Source organism: Stegodyphus dumicola, chromosome 8, assembly GCF_044657685.1.
Source record: "Stegodyphus dumicola isolate Sdum_Otavi_A_Nest chromosome 8, ASM4465768v1".
In the NCBI taxonomy this organism is placed as follows: domain Eukaryota; kingdom Metazoa; phylum Arthropoda; class Arachnida; order Araneae; family Eresidae; genus Stegodyphus; species Stegodyphus dumicola.
The window spans coordinates 7,488,811-7,509,566 of NC_140775.1; the positions used below are offsets into that span (position 1 = coordinate 7,488,811).

The window sequence follows — 20,756 nt, forward strand, 5'->3', positions numbered from 1 at the left end:
TCGTTTATCTTCTTCGAAACGTATATAAACTAATAACAAACAAACAAAACAGAGTTCGTTATACCAGTAACTTTCATCCAAATGCAATGCGAAATACTCTCTATGTCTTATTTTTTGAATAATTCTCTCTTTTATGGAATTTGCCATTTCATGAATTCATCGACTTACCGTATCATTTGATAACGGAATATTATCAAGTGCCTTAAACGCTTTTTTGTTGAATAATGTTAAAAAGATATTTTTAGCTACTGGTAATATAAGGTTTTCTTCAATAGTTTAAGCCTGCTCACTTTTGGCAATTCTTAGGCTTACTAGGTAAATAGATTCCAAAGATTTTTCACTTGAAGTAACAAAACCTTTCATTACTTGTTCCCTATTCTTGAACTCCGATAATTTCTTCTTAAAATGTTCTTCAGATTTATCCATTAAACTGCCATGCTTAGATTCAAGATACCGTTTAAGAAACGATGGTTTCATACTTTGATTTTACACAGCAAACAATACGTTGAGGTTGAAGATCCGTTTATTCTCCATTCCAAGTAAACCCAAATGATAAATATTATATTTTTTGTAAACATTTTTTTTTTTTTTTTCTTTTCAGTATGCTTAGTGCTAGTAGATTGTCCTGGATCCATCAGCTGTGAATCATCCCTTTTCCACTTATTCAATCCTGGCCATTTTTCCATTTTGAAAATTTAGGTTTGTTTTATTATGCTTTCACAAATATTTAAATACACAGTATATTATGAGTTCTTCAAAAACAAACGACGATATCGGCAAATCGCGTTCAAAAAGTGAGGAATATAAAGCAACAAGAAGACAAAATATCTGCTGTTAAGAGAGAACAAATCGAGATCGAAAAATTATTCTAATTAAAAAAAAAAGAGCAATATGAGCCCGGAAATGGTGGTGGCGACATGAGATCAACTCTAAAAGAATTAATGACATACTATTATCTTTTTATAGGAACTTATTTTCATTTCCTATTACATACAAAATCCGATTCTAATACTCTTTTTTAAAATATCGTTTATGACAACTTTTATTATGTCACTAGCGGGCAAGCCCGTCAGCTGAGCGGGCTGAAGCCCGCTTTCGTTGGCCTTTATTTGAAAGTTGGACAGAACTACCAGTGTTCAGCGATTTTACCACTCAACCGCTAATGGGCCTTTTCACAAAAAGTAATCGCACAAATTTTCGGGTATGATATTCAAAAGTAAATTCGTTATTAAAATTCCTTTACTTAAATTCCTTTTGGTAAACTTCAACATAATCACACACAAAATTGCTTCATTATATATATTAATGTAATTAATAATTCATGATTATTTAGAATAAGAAAACTTTCCATATACCATGTCCAAGGAACACAAATTGAATTTAAAACCTTGAACGAAAAAAAAATTAGTCAGAATTTAAATTAGTATTTTAAATATTTTTATTTATATATACTTTTTGCAATTAAAATTTTTTAATTAAAATTTAATTTAATATTAGCTTTATCCGAATAGAAAACATTTGTTAAATTCAAAATATCGTTTATGACAAATTTTATTATGTCATGGACGAAATGAATATTTGTAAAAATAAAAACGGATTATTTTGTTAAAGGTCTATGAGCGGCTATTACCTTAAAGAAGCTCAGATCGCATAAATTTACGAGCGTTTGAGAAAAAACGTAAATCGTTGGTTTAGAAAGTTTAGGTTAAATGGTTGGTTTTAAAAAAACTTAGATGGTTAAAAATTTAAATGGTTTAAACTTAAATGGTGTTGGGATATTTAATTTATGAATTTAATTATTAAAATATTTTGTTTCTTTTTCTTGCGTACCACCGGTTGAGAATCGCTGGCCTAAGAGATAAAAACAGATAACTTGCCTTACAAAAAGTTTTTACTAGTTGATTTATTCCAAGATACAAAGTTCATTACGCATTTCATAAACATAATCTTCGCTGTTTGATCTTATAAGTAGATCTTTCTTTGTTAAGATTTCTGTCTTCGATAATAAGAAAAACAAATTTGATTTGAACGTTTAAACAGATATAAGTGCTTTGATGTGTTGCCAGCTTATATGCGTTTCATTGCATGATATCTTATTTTTCTCTCAATCATTATCATTCCATCAGCAACGCAGAAATGTTTTCCATATAGATAGCTTTAGATGGAATAATTGAAAGAATATGGGATTTTCCACTTGATTTTTGTTTTGATTGAAAAATTTAAATAGTAGTTCAATGTTTTTAGTAGACAAAATTATAGATGTTGCAACGAGTGTTCTGATGGAGATATAAAACATCAAGTGAGGACATGAAAGAGTAAGAAAATCATAGATGTAGTAAACGAGTGTTCTAATGGGGATATAAAATATCAAGCGAGGAGATGAAAGATCTGTAGTCAGATGAAACAATGTACCTTATTTTTGTATATGTATGTAGAGGTTACTTTATTTTTCTAATAGTAGCATGATTTACTGTCTGTTCTCGTTTATCATCTACTATTCCCTACCAGAATGAATTTTTAGTATCGCGTTTTATGCGAATGAGTTAGAAGGAGTATTTAAGGAAGGTTCAGCTTACTTTGAAAGAAAGAGCTTACGAGTCCTTAGTGGCACTAGTTTGCCGTCAGGCTGTTTCGTTAGTAAATCTACTACGCTCGGCCGTATTGCACTTGCCTGTTGATAATCGCCGCCTAAGTTAAATTAAGGGCTTCGGCTATATCAATTTAATTTGTATTAAATTAGTTTCTCATTTTTCTTATCTTGAGTTGAAGCCCGAGTGGAGGCTTCCCTGTACGCCCGAGAAGGAGCCGTCTGTGAATAATTCTTTGAGTGAACAGAAGGGTATTTTAACTCTTCTCTGGATGTTGTTGTTATACACGTGAACTCAGCGATAAGTCGCTTCTCAGTTCATTAGGTTCCTCTACATTCAATATTGACCAAGAAAAAAGGGACATTATATGTGTATGTAAAGAAACTAGTTTTATAGTTTTAAGCTAACTAGTTTTTGTTCAGTTACTTATCTTCTCTATTTTCCTTTATTTCCATTTCCTGCCAGAATGATATTTCAGTTTCGCTTGTTATGCAAAATAGGTTAGAAAAATACTATTTAAGCCAGTGTCTGAGTTACTTCAAACAGAGCGTGTTCTGCCGTTCGGCCACATTGTTTCGCTGATATTTAAGCTTTCTATTTTACGGCCGTGCATATTAATTACCGTTTCGTGTACGTCGGTGGTAGGACTAGGAGCCAAATCGCGTTAGTTATCTCTGTGCAGCTTTGGCTGGTTGTTTAACTTAGGTTTAATTTTATATTTCATTTCTGAGTTGCAATCAAAAGTATTGGCTATGTTTGTAAGCACCTGAAGTGCCGCCTGTAAATTCTGTCTTGAATTGAATGGAAGGGCCTTTTCACTCTTCTTACACCTTGTCTTAACTTAGCGAGCAGTCGCTTCACAATTAAAGTTAAGATCTAGCCAGCACAGCAAAGTTAAATTTAGTTAATTAATATTACATGTAAAATAAATTCACACTGGAAATTAATCATCTGATAAAATTTAATGAATGAGTTTTTTTTTTTTTTTTTTTTTTTTTTTTTTTTTTTAATGAAGCATATTTTTGTTAATTGTATTTTGGGAGGAGAAATATTACAAGTTTAAAGTTAATTAACCAGTGCTTTTCGAATTCTGTTATACTTTTCTTCGTGCTTTTCACTTCAGGTTGGCTCTAAAACTACATATGTTCGGTTATTGCATTTAATAAAATGGCCGCCCAACCGGTATAGTGGTTAGCGTCGCTGACTGCTGTGCCGAAGGGACCGGGTTCAAATCCCGGGGATGGCATGGATGTTTGTAAATGTATAGTGTCTGTGCGGCATGAGGGCACTCTACATATGCGGCAAACCTGGGGGGAAGAGGGGTAGGAGACGCTCGGATCCGTCCCGTCGGATGCTCCGGTTCCTGTAGCGATATCTGGGAACGTTTTATATTCGTTATGAAAAAATAAAGCTATAAGAAGTTTGACTACCGTACGACTTTGACCGGAATATTTAATTTCAAAATTTGTAATTTTTGAAGTCATTTTCGATTTGCCTTGAGGAATCGTTTAATTAAGTTAGAACCATTCCAGGAGATTGGAGAAGTTTAAATGAAGTGTATCAAAGTATGCGCATAATTTAATAGGTCGTTAAATTATGCGCGTGTGATGTATCCACATCAGATTTTTTCACTGCCATAGTTTTGGTTTTTATACATCAGAACTACGTAACACGAGGCATGAGGCATTTAAAGCTATAAGGATCGAAAGAAATAAATGCGTGTTTCCCAGCAAGTATTAATGTAATTGAAACTGATGAAAAATGCTGAGTTCACTTTTTAAAAACTCATGTTAGCCAGAAAACTGAAATTCGACATATGTTCTTTTCCAAGGAAGATATAATGTATTTAGCCTCTAAATTTCTACTAGTATTTCTTGCAAAAGAACTTAAGTGGAATTCGAGAACCTGTTGTAGGATATCAAACACATATGACTGTAGTCACTCGATATGACTTAAATAATACTGAATGTTGGTGCATGAATACATGTTGTATGTTTCATCATCTGGAGAGGAACATGTATTCCAGATCTCTTTTGTAAGCCAACTCACTTTGATTTTCAGTGCATTAATATCTAGAGAGAAATTCCTGTCTGATGGCAAAGAAACTGAGGACTTCAGTGATAATGGATTCAATACAGAGTGGCTTCATGATGGAAGGATTTGGATGGAAGTCCTACTTCTATGATGTGTTGCCTACTTCGAGATACAAAGAGGCCGAGAAGTTCGTGTAGGTGATAATGTTATTTCATGTAGACCTACGGATGATATTTAGCTTCCTCTCGGTACCCTCAAGGGAATAAAACACTACAGGTAGAGGAGCAATGGCATCTCAACTTAAGTATCAGCAATTTGCATTCTGGTCTTCACCAGAATACACTACAGAAAGCAGTGTTAGTTAACAATATTGTAAGGAAACGTTTATAGTAAAAGTTTAAATCATAATAATTACTTAATTAACAAAAATGCTTTATATATTTAAAAAAATTATTGATCTGCCATTTTTTGTTTTTAACTTTTTTGTGAATAAAAATGCTAAAGCTGTTTGCTGCGAACTTCTGAAAAAGAATTTTCAGCTTCTTTAAAGTTAATGTTAATGCTTTAAAGTAACGTAAAGCATTTTCAATGGAAAGAATTGCCATTAAGTCTTAGTTGGCTCATTGTTGATCGAAGATAGCTATTAATCAACTTCAACTTTGAAAATCTTCTCATGCAAGAAGCAACTAAAACACGCCCTGCCAAAAAAAGCCATATCTACCATCCGGGTAGACGCATCATGACAAAAAGAGCGGGAAACTGCTCGTATCCTTATAAAATTATACCATCATAGCATAAACTTTTAAATATGGCCCATTTGTACGTAATCACCCTCTAGACTACAAAATCCCTTTTTTAAACTCTTCCATATAGCTACATATACTTAGGGTCCTTCGGAGGACCTCCTGACCAGAGGCCCAGCGCTGTTCGCACTCCCCACACTAGTATGCCACTGATCATAGCCCTTCCAGAACCTTGCCATGATTGGAAAATCGAAAATAATACGAACCCTTCTTAAATAACGTGAATAACAGTTGAAAGCTGTCCGCATTCTCGGCCAGCTCTTCTGAAATTTGCACTGCTTCCTGGCTCATGTTTAGACTTAATTTCATGATGAAAAGGATGATCGTAAGTAAAATACATTTCCATTTCTTATTTTGTATTTGTCAGGAATGATACATGCATTTCCGCGTTAAACTAATATATATATACATATATATTTAAATTCTTGATTTCATTTTCATCAGCTAAGTTTTAGATGTCATAATAAACTTTAGAACACAGTTTTCCAAAAATTACATAAAACATCCAGAAATGTTTGAATAATAGACATTTATACATTATTTTGTTGCGCTGTAACTTATTTTCTGTTGTTTTCTTAAAGGTGGCGCCAGATCTACAACATGGTAAAATTCCGAAATGTAGTTGGTTTCGAAACCGTTCAAAACTGGTGGGACAATGACTATCACCAGATTGCCTTCAGTCGGGGCAACAAAGGTTTCTTGGCCATAAACAACGAAAACCATGCACTGGACCAAAATTTGCAAACCGGATTGCCAGAAGGAACCTATTGCGATGTCATCTCTGGCAACAAAGATGGAGGACGATGTACAGGGCGTAGTGTGCAAGTGGATAGCTCCGGGCATGCGCAGATTCATATCGACCATTCTTGGGAAGATCCAGTGATTGCATTACACGTTGAGGTACGTTAGACTGAATAGTTTCAATTTTTGTATAATCTACATCTATACCTATAAAGAAAAGTATCTGCTTGTTTAGAATCCACACAAAGCTACAATTTTATTCCGAGCTTGATGAAATTTGACGCACGTTCTTTATATATGTAAGATAAAAAATATGTAAATATTAATTATAATTTAAATAAGCAATAGCCTTTTAATGCTTAATTTGGTACTTTTCCGTTTCGCCGGCGCAAATCTCGTCAAGCAGACTTTGTTGGCTACAACATACAGTATACACATAAAAAATGTTAATTCTAAGAATTTTTTTTTATTGTATAGGCATAAACATTTTAATATGGTTTAAAATTTTGTAAAAAGCCAATAAATAAAGACAATAAATTTGTAAAAAGGCATTAATTTAAGAATTTACTATGATTTCATAGTTCAAAATCCTGATTCGCCGGTTCGTATCACGTGACCCCAAGTGATCTCATCTCACGTAAACTACGCTACTAAAATTTAATTCGCTCAGTAATTATCTACATTAATTTTAAGTTAAATCTTAATTTGGAATACAAGTTTAAATGCAAGAATTATTTCAATTCGTACAAATAGCTTACTCAGAAATTATGTAAAACCGCAGTGCCTTACTTCGCTAGTCATTAGAATTGATGAATTTAACACTTGATTTCGCCTTCGGATGAGCGGTGTAATTGCGTTCTAATTGACTTAATTACCGTGAATTGTCTTAGGGGATAAAATTTAAATATCGTGTAAAAATTCTATATTATTGTATGTCAGTATTGAAAGAAACAATCTGATAAGAAATGGCTTCAACTTGCTTTGAAACTGAGGCGTAAAAGGTTACCAGCGAAGATATTCCGTCTGGCATCAGTTAAACCATTATTGGCGACTTTATCGTTTGCGCCGGCAAAACGGAAAAGTACCCTTAATTTTAATTTGTTTATTTCCCTTCTTTTTATTCTAAAATTAGTAATGTTTTCCTCCCCTGCGTCATTTCGAGACTAATTAATGTTATACGACTCTTACATAATGTTGGTGATGTAAATAGAACTTAAACAGCTAATAATATAATTTTACAGCATTATTAATTATCCAATTAAAAGCATTGAGAACCGAAAATAACTCACTCTGAATTAAGATTTCAACCAACAACTTACTTGCTTTATGCACTTCGGCCTAGATAGACTGCTGTTTGCTGCTTCTCTTTTTACCGCAAAATTATCCAAAATCTAAAAGTTTGAAATAGGCACGAATTACAGTGCCAATTTATTTGTGGCCGCAACATGTTTATTGAAGTAAAGACGAATATTTAATCTGTCTCGACTGCCCAGTTTGCTGTTCATTGTGGATCAACATTTCAGCATTCAACGGAATGGACGTCGTAAATGCGGACACACCAACGGAAAAATTCATCATTGAAATTCGAAGTCAAAAACATTACAGCATTCTACGAACATACATACATATACATACGTATCAAAATGTGAGAACTTAATCACATTGATGATTAAAAGTAGATGATTAAGTTGATGATTAAAAGCTCAGCGATTTAAAATTTTTGTATCGTTACTTTGCAACGATTACAAAATTTATGTTTCAAATTTAATTAGAAAATTCCGCAGTATAAAAGAAGTGTGCTGCCACATGGCAAAACGCAATATGTTTATCTTTCAAATTTAATGAACAAACTCAGCGATTTTTTTTTCTTTTGAAAAAGAAATATGTTGCTCCTGCCCGAATTTAAATATTTTTATCTTCTACAGGGCAGTCTGTTGTTTTTCAATAAAGATACTTAATTTTTTTTTTTTTTTCAAATTTATTCTGGTATGAAATAATAAGCTAATCGATTTAAAAGCAATAAAAGCAGCTTCATTTCAGTTATTATTAATTACTAGCTCGACTCGGGACTTTACATTAGCTGGGTTCATCTATATAAATATAAGTCATCTATATAAATAAAGAAGAGTGTCCGTTTGTTTGTGTGTAATTCATACAAATCTACAGTTTTACTCCGATGACGATGAAATTTTGCAGACTTGATCTTCAAAACAAGGAATGGTCACTGCCTACAAGCAATTTTAAAAATCCACCCGAGGGAATTCATATTCAGGGCGTTTGTATTTGAAAGTTGTGCTCACGACACCCATTGTGCGGACACGTTGCCGTTGTTGCGTCTTCCCCCGTCCGTTCTTGCTGAAACCGTTAGATGGCGCTGTGTTTGTTTATTCTTTAGGAAGTGTAGAACTTTGCAGATTAATGCAGAACCTTTCTAGTAGAATTTAAGCGCGCTGCCTGTCAGTTTTTCTCTAGTGTTTTGAAATGGTGAAGAAATCAAAACAAAGTTGATGGTGATTTTCTGAAAGCTCATTTTCGAAAAAATAACCGGTTACAAAACACATGTTAGTTCTTACTGAAGACCTCAGATGGCGCCGTGTTAGTTGTCTCTTCAGACAGTGCAGAAATTTTTAGAATAGCTAGAGCAGCGATTTTAAAACTTTTTACTAACTCGTAACTCCTAAACAAAAATTGAAAACCTTTAGTACAACCATTACATTTTAAAATGATTATTTTCCAGTTTTTAAATAGAAATGTCAAAAAAACATATTTTACCATTCGCACAACCTATTAGCTATTTGTATTAAATATGCACAAATACAAATATTAGAAAAAAATTGGTTACATTTTTAGTTCTCAAAATTTAAGTTATAATACTTTAATTCTAAAATTTGCTGTGAAATCTGGGTTTGTTTAAGAGAGATCAATTTGTTTAGGTCTGGTCTCATTTCACTTAGTTTTAACCGTAAATTAGGATGAATAATTTACGGTTTTAATTTTATTCTGTATTTATTTTTCAAATATAACATGGAAAAAATCCTTATTCACACAACTAGGTTGTGCAAAAGGGCAATAAAAATTTAATAGCTTTATTTGAAATACCTTTAAATTCTCTTTTTCGGTTCAGCAAAAATCACCAAGAGAGTTATTTTTTAAATCTTCAGTTAGAGTTCGATCACAGGAAATTTCTATCACTTGTTCTTTTTCTTCACGAGATTTTTGAATTTAATAGTTAAAAATACTTTATTTCTTTGCGTACCATCTATTCTTCTCTTGCGTACCACTAGTGGTACGAGTACCATTGGTTGAGAATCGCTGGCCTAGCACATTTATTTATAGCAGAATTCAAGTGCATCTTCAATCCCATTTTCGAGAATACTTCGAAACGGATTTCGAAAACTATTTCGCGATCCTATTAAATGAACCTCCTTCATTCTGCGGAGATCTCGGATAAAGCCGAGTACTTCAGTTAGTTGGATTTAAATGCAAGGCTCGATCTATTAAACTGGAGAAACAGGATAAAATTTCTTTTCGACGCTTTACCCCATTTTTCTTACTCAGAATATGGAACTCAGGTTTTACTGATGCCAGTTACCGTCGTATAAATTTCAGAAAGCAATCTACTAATTCAATATTTTTTCAGTGAAATTTGTTTAAATATAACGTACATTTCACCTTTCTGCAAAGTTTTTTTTTTTTTTTTTCGTAGTGTCAGTTTATAATGTAAACTATGACTGTTTTAAATGAGTTTTTTTTTTTTTCCTTTCCCCATGAAAAAATTAAGAAAAAAAATCTAAAAATTTCATGCTGATTACTAATCTTAATTAATGAAACTGCAAATATAGGACCAAATTAATGCAATTCTTATCTTTTTAATAATAAAGTTTATGAACTGAATGTAAATTTGAAAAACTAGATTTCTTCCCATCGTGAAGAAATCTTTTTCTTCTACGCTTTTCTAGTAGGAGGGATAATAAAATATACAAGTGAATGATATCGTTTGCCAATAAGAGTGATAGACAAAGGCTCAGTTTTGAAGAAAATCATGAAAACTAAAATACGAAATTAAAAATTTCATTCTTGCTTTTAATATTATCTTTTAAAGCCTAGAATTGAAAACTGATTAATTAATTAAAAATGAAACAAAAAATGAAACTAGAAAATATTGATTTACTAGATTATTATAAACAATCAAAGAATAACAAGATTGTACATGAATATAGAAATGAATATTTTTTGTTCTTATAATTATAAATAATAATAATTAAAATAAATGAATAGTGAAATGAATTAAACTAAATAAATTGAAAATAAAATAAGATTTTACGTATTTAAATAATATTGAAAAATTTGGGGGGACCCTTCCTGACGGTGAGGGTACTTGGTACATTCCCTTGAATAAATCAGATCCTGATTAAATTATTAATAAATGAAACAAAGAAATTTGTATATCTTTACATGATAAACAACTAGTCTTTATTAATTCAAATTTCTGAAGTTATTATAGGTGTATATCTGCCTTATACTGTGTATTATGTATTTCTTGGACTCCTTGCCAAGCAATTATTCTGAGATTATAGTAGCTTTGTATTAACTAGAATTTGTCAGTGCTTCTACGTTTCAAATAAAGTTTTGAAACTTCTTTGCTTAAATCAAAGGACTCCAAACAAATTGCAAATCAAACAGAGCTTAAAGTGCACCACAGCCCTTCGGATCCCGGCTCCAGTACTTCTTAGTTTTGGCATAAATCATAATTCTAGGCGGAGCGAACCGGAGCCCTAAATCAGAAGGTTCCGGCACTTCTTTTATATAACTGAACAACAATTTCAGTAGAAATTTGATCACGAAAATTTTACTTTCTGCAATAAAATATATATTAAAAATTGCTTATTAAATTTTAGTTTATCTCTTTACATTTTATTTAATTTTAATTATTTAATTACTTTAATCTTTAATTATTTAAATAAATAATAATTAACTTTTTATTTAATTAAATAATAATTATTAATTAAATAATACTTGAAAACATTAATCAAATAATTATTAATTAATTTGATTATAATTAAATACTTAATTTTTTAATTATTATTTTAATAGTCATTTTATTTATATATTTATTTACTTTTATTCCTCTTTGCTGACGGCTTTCCATGGGGCTAATTTTAGAAATTAAGCCCTGAAATCAAAGGACCTCCAAATTCATATGCTGAAAATTTGATTGATGCAACACAGTATTATAACACATAACATTGTATTTTATAGGCCAATTAGTGTTGCGTCCTTAAATAAACCAAAACAATTAAACAAAACCTAATTCCTGACAATAAAATATGCTTTCCCACAATTGCAATATAATTTTCACTTCTAGTGGTGGCGCCATCTGTTGCTTCACTTAAAACCTAAAGTGACAGGCCTAAGAAATTAAATTAATATTTAAAAGAATTACTTTTTTATACCAATTTAAGAAACAGTACTTAATTTATGCAACCTTGTTTTGCATCCCTATCCTTGTATACAGAATTAAATAAAAACTAAATTATTAAAAAGGATATAAATCCTGTATAATAATTTACAGTTCTTGTTAATTTCGGTTTCATTATTTGCATGCTTACCATGTTGTATTGGAAAATAATTAGTGAACTGAATATAAGATAGTATCTGCATCCTAAATTTTTCCAAAGTTGATATAGCTCTTTGTTGCTTGTATTTATTGTTTTATGTTGATATCAAATTTTAGGAACCTATATATAAAGAATTTTGAATGAATTTCAGAAAAAGTGAAAATATAATTCTTTCAACCCATACTTTTTAAATGAATTTTATTTTTATCATTCTGGAAAACGCAACTAAGAATTTCTTCCCTTTTATAAAATTTATTAATTTTTTGTTCCTTTTAATAATAATTAAGAATTAATTACTATAATTTATATAAATACATAGATTTTGCTTTGACCTTCATAAATTTAAATATGTGAATTTCAAAGCATTTTGAATTGTATGCTACTGCTGTGGTACTGATGCAATTTGTATCGCAATTTGAAATTGATCTGTCAATAACAGAACTAACTAGTACTAATAGTCTTAATCAGTGCCTATCCTAGACCGTCGAGCGTCCACTAGCAAAACTGCAAATGCAAATTGTCCGCCCTTTCTACAGGAATATAATACGTTTGCTGTGACCATCTTGCCCCCTCTAGGATCAACCCTGGTCTTAATGGCATGTGATTTGGGAGCGTTCTCAGCCCTGAAAAGGTGAGAAGAGTATATCTTGAAGTGACGATTCGATAAAGTTAGTTAAGGTTTGATCCCGAGTTAAGGTTTGATCTTCTTGACCAATGTCAACCAACATTGTGACATTGACATCCTATTCCAAAGCAGGGTTTCTGACAAATGGGTAAAATGACATCACTGAGAAGCTAGATAAAATACGTCACTGTCTTGAGCGAAAAGAAAGGTCAAAGAGCATAAACGTTTCTATCTACAAACGCTGGGCGCTCTTACAGAACGAGGTTCAGATTGATATCATTCTATTGTTTATACCGTGGTCTCAAACTCAAAATTCCATGCGGGCCGAATGCTCAATTTAGAAACAGCTGATGAGCCAGAATTCGTTTTTAACGAAATGAAAAATTTTATCAAAAAATATTTAAAATAAATTTTAAATTTCGTTTACTGTTTATCAAAACATACATAAACAATAATACTAACATCGCTAAAGAAAAAAATTCAAATTTATATTAATTTTCTGTATGAAATCTAAAGTTTGGTATCTATAAGATATTTTGTTGGTTGCAATTTGTAATTCAATATTAAATTCTTAGACTAACATATCTTTCGAATAGCTCTAACAATTGCTATTCAATCTTGATTAATCATTAAATAACTTTAATTAATTTTAACTAAAAACAAATAAATTATGAAAATTTTCTTCTAAGTTTTAAGAAGAAATTACCAAGCGGGACAAACGTGAGGATAAATACCTTGTCTCGTTCTTTTACTTATTCATTTTTTCATCGCATAAATTACATTATATGCATTTGTATGTAAGTAATTATAAATATCTTTATTTTTTACTTCAACTTGACACTGGATGACGTCCCATCCGGGGAGGACGACTTTTTTAATTCGCTAATTAAAGAATATAGGAGAATCTCTTTTAACCGGCAGCAAGGGATGTCGTCGATTCCGAACAACTGAATATGTATTTCTAGAACTTACTTGCTCATGTTTTATGATTTTTTTGATAATTAATTATTTTTTTGTTTCTTTTAGGAATAATTAAGAATTAATTACTACATAAATTATAGGAGTTACTTCTTATTTAGGTTTTGTTTTGGGGCGCCCATGAACTTAAATATGAGAATTTCAAAGTGTTTTCAATTCTGCCTAATGACATTTAACGTTTTTCTTTCAGGCAAAGCTTTGAAGCAGACCAGCTGTGATTACCAAGGTTATTAACGACACTAAAATGAAAGCATTATCGTTAAAAACTGGGAAGATATAACAAATTTAAGGTTTTCTTATTACTTTAAGAGCCAAACAGGTATTTGCTAAATTGTTAGAAATTCCTTGCTGTTAATCCAAAAGCTTAGATTTTTATCCTTTTGTACATATTACGATGAAGTGTCCCTAATAACTCTAAAAAGTATAATATAAATAAATAAATAAAAATAGTTTGACTGTGTTTGCAGTTTTATTTAAATTATTTACGTCTCTTCCAAGATGCAAATTTATTTCTATAAAATCCCTTTTCCTTTTGGTATATTTCTGTTTTTCAACTGATTCATCAGCAAGCAAACATACAAAAATATCTTAAAAATTGACCGAAATAGTCAGTGCATCAATAAAAACAGTTTACGCTGGCCTAAAAACATTTAAAAGCAGAAGAGCAATATAAATAATTATACAAATTTAACCTCAAGTGATAAGATATATGCACCGTATTCTCCATAAGATAAGGAGCCCAAAGTCCTTATCTTACCTTTATTTTTGAAAACGTTGGCAGTATACATATATTTTTAGTTACAAACATGTTTTAAATGGTCTAAAGCTTTATTTTTCGACATATAGAAATAATGTTACGTGCGTACGGGCTTTTAATTGACTGAATGCACAAAGAACCGATGATAGCTTGATAAAATATTTTTTACCAAAAAGAAACACCTTACAGTTCTGGAACTTTCCATAAAAATACTCGTACAGGCTCTTCTCAATACCACAAAGGTTCTTAGTAGTTTACACTTCAAACTACTAAGAACGTCTAATGCAATGCAATGCAAAGCTCTCACGAATGTCTCATTACTCCGAATTTAGCTCTGAATTAACAACTGAGAACGAATGCTCTCTTCGGGTTTATATAGTTTTACCTCGGCAGCCGAGAAATCTCTGGTACCTTCCATTTCTCCAAATTACTGGAAGGCATATACGGTTAAAGTTACATATAAGGGCTGGATACGTTTCATAGTTACACATAGGGATCAATTACAGTTATTCATTTCAGTACCAGTTTTAGTTATATGGGGACTGGACAAAAATGTCCCCGATTTGGCGACTTTTGGCGATTTCTAGCTAGATTTGGAGACAAAAACGACTCCTCTAAAACATCACAAAAATTACACAAAAGATAATGTAACATAAAATACTTGAAAGAGACGAAGCTCTGCCGGAAAAATAAGATTATAGGGACAAGCTGGTGATAGTTTTGACGACTAATTTTTGTCTTCAAATTTGGTGACAGATCACCAAAAGTCGCTAACTTGATGACATTTCACGTTATACAAAAGAGCCGTCTAGACGGTATAGTGGTTAAGAGAGCCTACTGCGGCACCGAAAAACCCGAGTTCGATTCCCGGAAAAGTCATGGTTGGTTGTAACTGTCCGTACCTTCATAGGAGACAGCGGTAGCCACCTATTATGTTCCTCCACAATAAAATGAGCACCACGTCTGGCCTTAGGAGTTTCCTTAGGCAAGTGCCCACCATTACATTAAAAATTTATACAAAAGATACTACAATTTCACATATAATTTCAGTAAATTACATATATAAAAAATTCGTAACGGTTTATTTAATAGCATTACTTGGAAAAAAAAACATTCAGTTGACAAGACTTCTAAGGTAATAAAACTTCACGAGAATTTTAATGCATTTTTAAATCTTGAAAACCTATAAATTGGGTGAACATTCTTTCTGCATGCAAAAATGCAAAATTATGCTTTAGACATAATTTTGCTACATTTTGCATTTAGACACCAGTAAGTCACAAAAAAATATGATTGACTGGATTTAAGGCGGAAATCAACCTCTACTAATTCTAATTCTTAAACTCTCAAAGCAAATTTAGGATGTCAGATATCGCAAATTTTGAAAGTAAATATCTCGATCGAATTTTGTCGTACGAGGAATACCCATTTTGTGTTTTATTACTCCTTATACAAAGTAAAGGAAGTATTGTAATCTAGAAAAATTTTGGGTATCATAAATCAATGGAAATATGCATTTTAATCAAAGATGCATACTGAGATGGCTTGATTTCAATCATCCTTTAATACTTTTATTCAACTAGACTGAGTATAATCTCTTTAATTTTTCGTGTGGCCGACAACAAGAAGTTTATGTGTTATGATTTTAATCTATTAGTATGTTACATCATAAAAGTAAGAAGAAACATGGTGCAAACTCAGTTGTGTCAGTATTGCAGCCAATGAACGCGAGAACCCAAAGGATGCAAATACAGACACTACTGCCACTTATTATTTTGCAGTACTGAATTTAAACATGTACCAGTGCTCGTACTGCATGTATAGAAGACGATTTTTTAATGTTGCGAATAGTCATATAACAAAATTCATAATTTTATAAGTTTTGTTTAATTCTCTAATGGCATTTAACCGGGGTCGGAATTTAGTCTTGGATTTTTAGTATACTATTCATTGATAAGCTAACGAGTTTAAATTTTGTACACATACTGCTTGTTAATGACAATATATTGTTGTGAAGCGAATTTTTCAAAATTCGATTTAGATTTTTAGTGCAAAGGGACTTTGTCCTGAGGGACTAACGCGCTGGTTTGCGTCGAATCACTCTGAATGTCATTTCACTTTTCAAACTGTTGCCACCAAATATTATCGTCCTGCATTATATTTGAAGAAATTAAATAATGAAAAATCTGTGTAAATGTATGCATATTTCTCGCATTGTGATAAAACAACGGTACCTAGAGCCATCCAATTTTGAACGACGTAATCCTACTGCGATTATGGGCATCTGGAAGTCCAAATTTGAAATTTGTTTTATTATCTATTTCCTATTTTGAAACACTTTAACGAATTTTCGATTAACAGGCTCAAGGATTTCAAAGTAAGCAATGGCAACGTTGTACAGAAAACACATTTTTATTTCCAGCACACGAGACTGTGTTACATGCTCAGTTTAAAATTATTTTGCGATATTGCTCTTAAACTGAATTTTATGGTTTAAGTGCGAAGAACATGATATTTAATAAATAAAGGTAACACACAAAATGTTAAAAAAACGGCCCTTTGGACATAATTTAAAATCTGAAATTTTTCAGTTTTCTTTTTCTTTATTATTTAATCTTATTTTCTTTTTCTTTACTATTTAAGCCGAGTTTCTTTATATATTCGCCATTTATAGTGGATGACGAAAAATCCTGTTTCCAGACTAACAGCCTATTCGGACTAACGTTCTTTTTGGGCTAAAATGGTTTTTATACTTTATATATATAAGCTTTTATTTAAAATAGATATGATAATTAATGAACTTGAAACAGAAAAATAATTTGAACTTAATGGTATTTCAACTCTTCGAAATTCATTGAGGTAAAGAAATGGAATTTCTTCTGACTTCTTTTTATCGGACGTAAAACTTTCTCTTGATAGTACTTAAGAGTTCATTTTTATTTAACAATATATCATGGAGATTCATCATTATCATCAGTGGCCGATGGCATCCTTTGAAGATTTCTCCACGATGACTCTTCGGTTATTTTCGATCTCATGTTCCTCTCTCTTAGAAAATCCGACTCCAGAGAACCAGTCGATCTCAGCTGCGATCTTCTCCGCTTTTGGGTTCCAGTGGATTTAAAAAGCAATGTATTTTTTACAATATTGTCATTTTGCATTCGGATCACGTGAACCATCCAACTCATCTTGTTAATTTGCATATATTTTAAGATATCAGTGTGTAGGTATATCTTGGAAAGTTCAAAATTATATCTCTTGCAAATAGCAGATCCCAAGAATACTCCGCAGAATTTTTCTTTCAGTGGTCTCGAATGCATATGTCAAAACAGGTCTGACAAGCATTTCGTAAATCAAAAACTTCGTTTCTCTTGAAAGAAATTTAGATCTGAAAAATCTTAACATATTGAAAGTCTTATTTGCCAAATATAGCCGATTCTGAATTTCAGGAGGTAACTGTAGTAATAATAATAATAGACCTCAAACGGACAAAACATTTCACTGATTCAAATTCATACGAGTCTAAGGGAGGGAGCTGGGAATTCTCTTTTTTTCGAAAAGACTGCAATAATTATTTAAATTTTCTAATAATTATTTTTAATTTTGAAACCCTTCCTTTAAATTCTTGTTTCCCACCTGTAACTCCCTACCAGAATGAGTTTTCAGTATTGCGTTTTATGTAAATGAGGTACAGTCATTTCCGTAGAAGAGAAGTTTTCAGTAGAGGGTGTTCTGCCTTTGGGCCACGTCGTTATTACTTTTAAGCCTATCTGACTACGTTCGGCCACAGTCTTACGTGTTTGTTAGTGTTCGTGGGTGAGGTTCAATTGCGGGCCAACTCGGTTAGTTATTTCTGTGCAGCTTCGGCTAAATTTAATTAGTTAGAATTAGTTTAGTTCCTTACTTACTATCTTAAGTTAAAAACCAAGTGGAGGCCTTCCTGTAAGCCCGAGAAGGGACATTTGTCAAATATTTCTTTGAGTGAATAAAAGAGTATTTTAAGCCTTATTTGAACTTGTTTTTATAGTTGTAAGAAGACCAGCAAACAATCGCTAGACTCTCCCCCAAAGTTCTAGTTGCGAAGGAGACGTAAATTAACTAAAACTTTACAAGACTTACATTTTTTTCCTTCTCACTTATTGTTGTTGTTAATGCTCACGTGTCTAACCTATATCAGCCCAAGCCCACGAAATTCCTCTTGGTAAGCAGCTTAAATTCACGTTGGCAACAGCCTTGAGCACCTTACAAGTGACAATGGAATTTAGCTCAGTTCCGCCCCAATTTTGGACGGAGAGCACCCGGGGTAGACGGATCCGAGAGTCACCCACCCCTCTTTCCATACCACAATCTCTCGAGAAGACTTTCGGCCCGTCGCATATTTAGAGTACCCCCATGCCGCAAGGATAGTATGCATTTACAAACATCCATGTCTCCTCCGGGATTCGAATCCCGGCCCTTCGGCCCGGCAATTAGCAACGCTAACCACTGTATCGGTTGGGCGGCTTTCTCATTTATAATTAATCCCATTCGACTTGCCGACAACTTACGGCAAGGAAAGCCTTCCTCAGAGCAGGAAAGGTCCTCGTAATCACATCAGCATATGCAAGCAGCTGTAGTGATCTAGAAAACGTATATCTACTGATGTTTGAATCACGAATAACTGTCTCAAGTGCTATGTTAAAAAGACAGGCAAGAGAGTAAATGTATGTATTCTCTGTCGGTATTCCTCTAAATACTATATCAAGACTTTCTGACAGAGACACCAAAAATTTTATCTTACAATCTTTACACATAAATCTGGTTACTTTAATAAACTTAGAAGGAATAACACAGTCAGTCATAATTTCGAGGAGAAAGTTTCTATTTATACTAAAAATGCATAAATCGATAAAGAGATAACGAGTCTCAATATTAAATTCCATTTTTTTAATAATCTAGCGCAGATAAAATATGTGGTTTTTATCTGACCTTCCAGCACGAAATCCACATTGATTATTTCTAGTCAACGAATCAGCGTACGACAGAAGCCTTCAAAACAAAATTCTGAATGATGAATAAGCATAGAATGTCATTGAGACTAAAAAGATGAAAACAAAGTAAGGAAATTTTTTTTTTTATTATAAAATAAGCTTCTGTTTAAAATTCATAAAATAATTAACGAACTAAAAACAGAAATATAATTTATCTTACAGTTTCGTGGAAACAAGACATTAAATAATTCTCTTTACAACATTCATCTGCAATTTCATATCGTGAATAATAAAGGAATGGACTCTGCATTGTCAGAAGTATAAGCTATTATTTGTAAAAAGTTTACTTTGTTTTGCAGTTATCTAATAGTGCCCAAACTCTTGGCAGATGATAATCGAAGCTAAAATAACTGCCTTGGGAAAGGTGTAAAAAGCTCTTTTATTTAAAACTAAAAAGAAAAGAAACACTCCTGGTGCTTACAATTTCAGCCAGCACTTAAGGCGTGATAACGTAAAGTAACAGTCAAATATGTAATTAAATTATTAAAGTAAGCTGGCAGCCGAAGGCTACACAAATCTATTTAACGCGAAATTGACTCAACTGGCATGGAGATTCAATATCGGCGATTATAATGCACGGCCGAAGACTACAAATCTTATCTTAGCTAGCAACCTAGTAACGTTGCCTCGACAGGCAGAACAAGCTCTGGCTTACAATCTAAAAAACTTAATCTTAAAATTATCCGCTAGCTACTTTTCATTCTGGCGTGGAAACGGATGGAAGAAAGTGACAGTAAATGTCTAAATTATAAAATAACTAGTTAATTCATTATAAAGGAACTCTATGTCTTTATTAATGATGACTCTACATCAACATTTGATAATTTATAAAGATATTATATAGATGAAGGAACTCTACAACAATATTTGATAATTTATAAAGATATCAGATAGATGAAGGTACGCTACATCTATATAATACAAGTCGCACCACGTGTATAATTTCTTGTTCCCACGAAAATGGATGATAAATTATACTTTTTCTTTAGTTCATTAATCATTTTACGAATTTTATATAAAAGCTCATTTTATAAAATTAATAATAATAAACTAATTTTATAAAACTAATAATTTATTTTAAATACATTGCACTGTAACTTGCAAAAACCTTCATATTTTTATTTTAATATTTGAAATATTACAAATTAAAGACTCGTCTGGTGACCCTCATTCTAAAGGATATCTTCCCAACCCTTTTATGCACCCTAAATATTTATACCGCAGGTGTTTTGACCATTCATCTCCTTTTACCGCGATCTGCGCCATTCGCACAAGAATGCAAAAATCCGGTCACTAGCCCCGACGACACAAGGGACTAAAATTTTAATCCGTTTTCATCCGGCGCCAAATCCTCGATTCTCTGGAGAAACCTCTTTCGAACAATAGGAGAAGGACAGGGACCGCGGGTGTCGCCGTTATTTTCCCTTTATTGCGTTTATTTTATTTAGGAAGAGAAGACCAGTGGCCCGAAAAAGAAGCCGATAAGCGTCGGGCTAGGGTTGTCAGTTGTTTTGACCCAGATGGTGGTCCTTTCGCATGATTTGCATCTTAGAATGTGCTCGCAATTTGGCGACTGTTTGGT

General features: G+C 32.4%; 1 protein-coding gene across 1 annotated transcript in view; it reads left to right on the forward strand.

Moving 5' to 3' along the window:
* LOC118195591 (pancreatic alpha-amylase-like) overlaps positions 1–13,847 on the forward strand; it is a 41,112-nt gene extending 27,265 nt beyond the window's left edge. Inside the window, exons 6-7 of the mRNA XM_035366925.2 lie at positions 6,007–6,325; positions 13,578–13,847. Of these exons, the coding sequence (XP_035222816.1) occupies positions 6,007–6,325; positions 13,578–13,589 (331 nt within the window). The 3' untranslated portion in view covers positions 13,590–13,847. The remainder of the gene's footprint in view (positions 1–6,006; positions 6,326–13,577) is intronic.
* Positions 13,848–20,756: the final 6,909 nt, after the last annotated feature.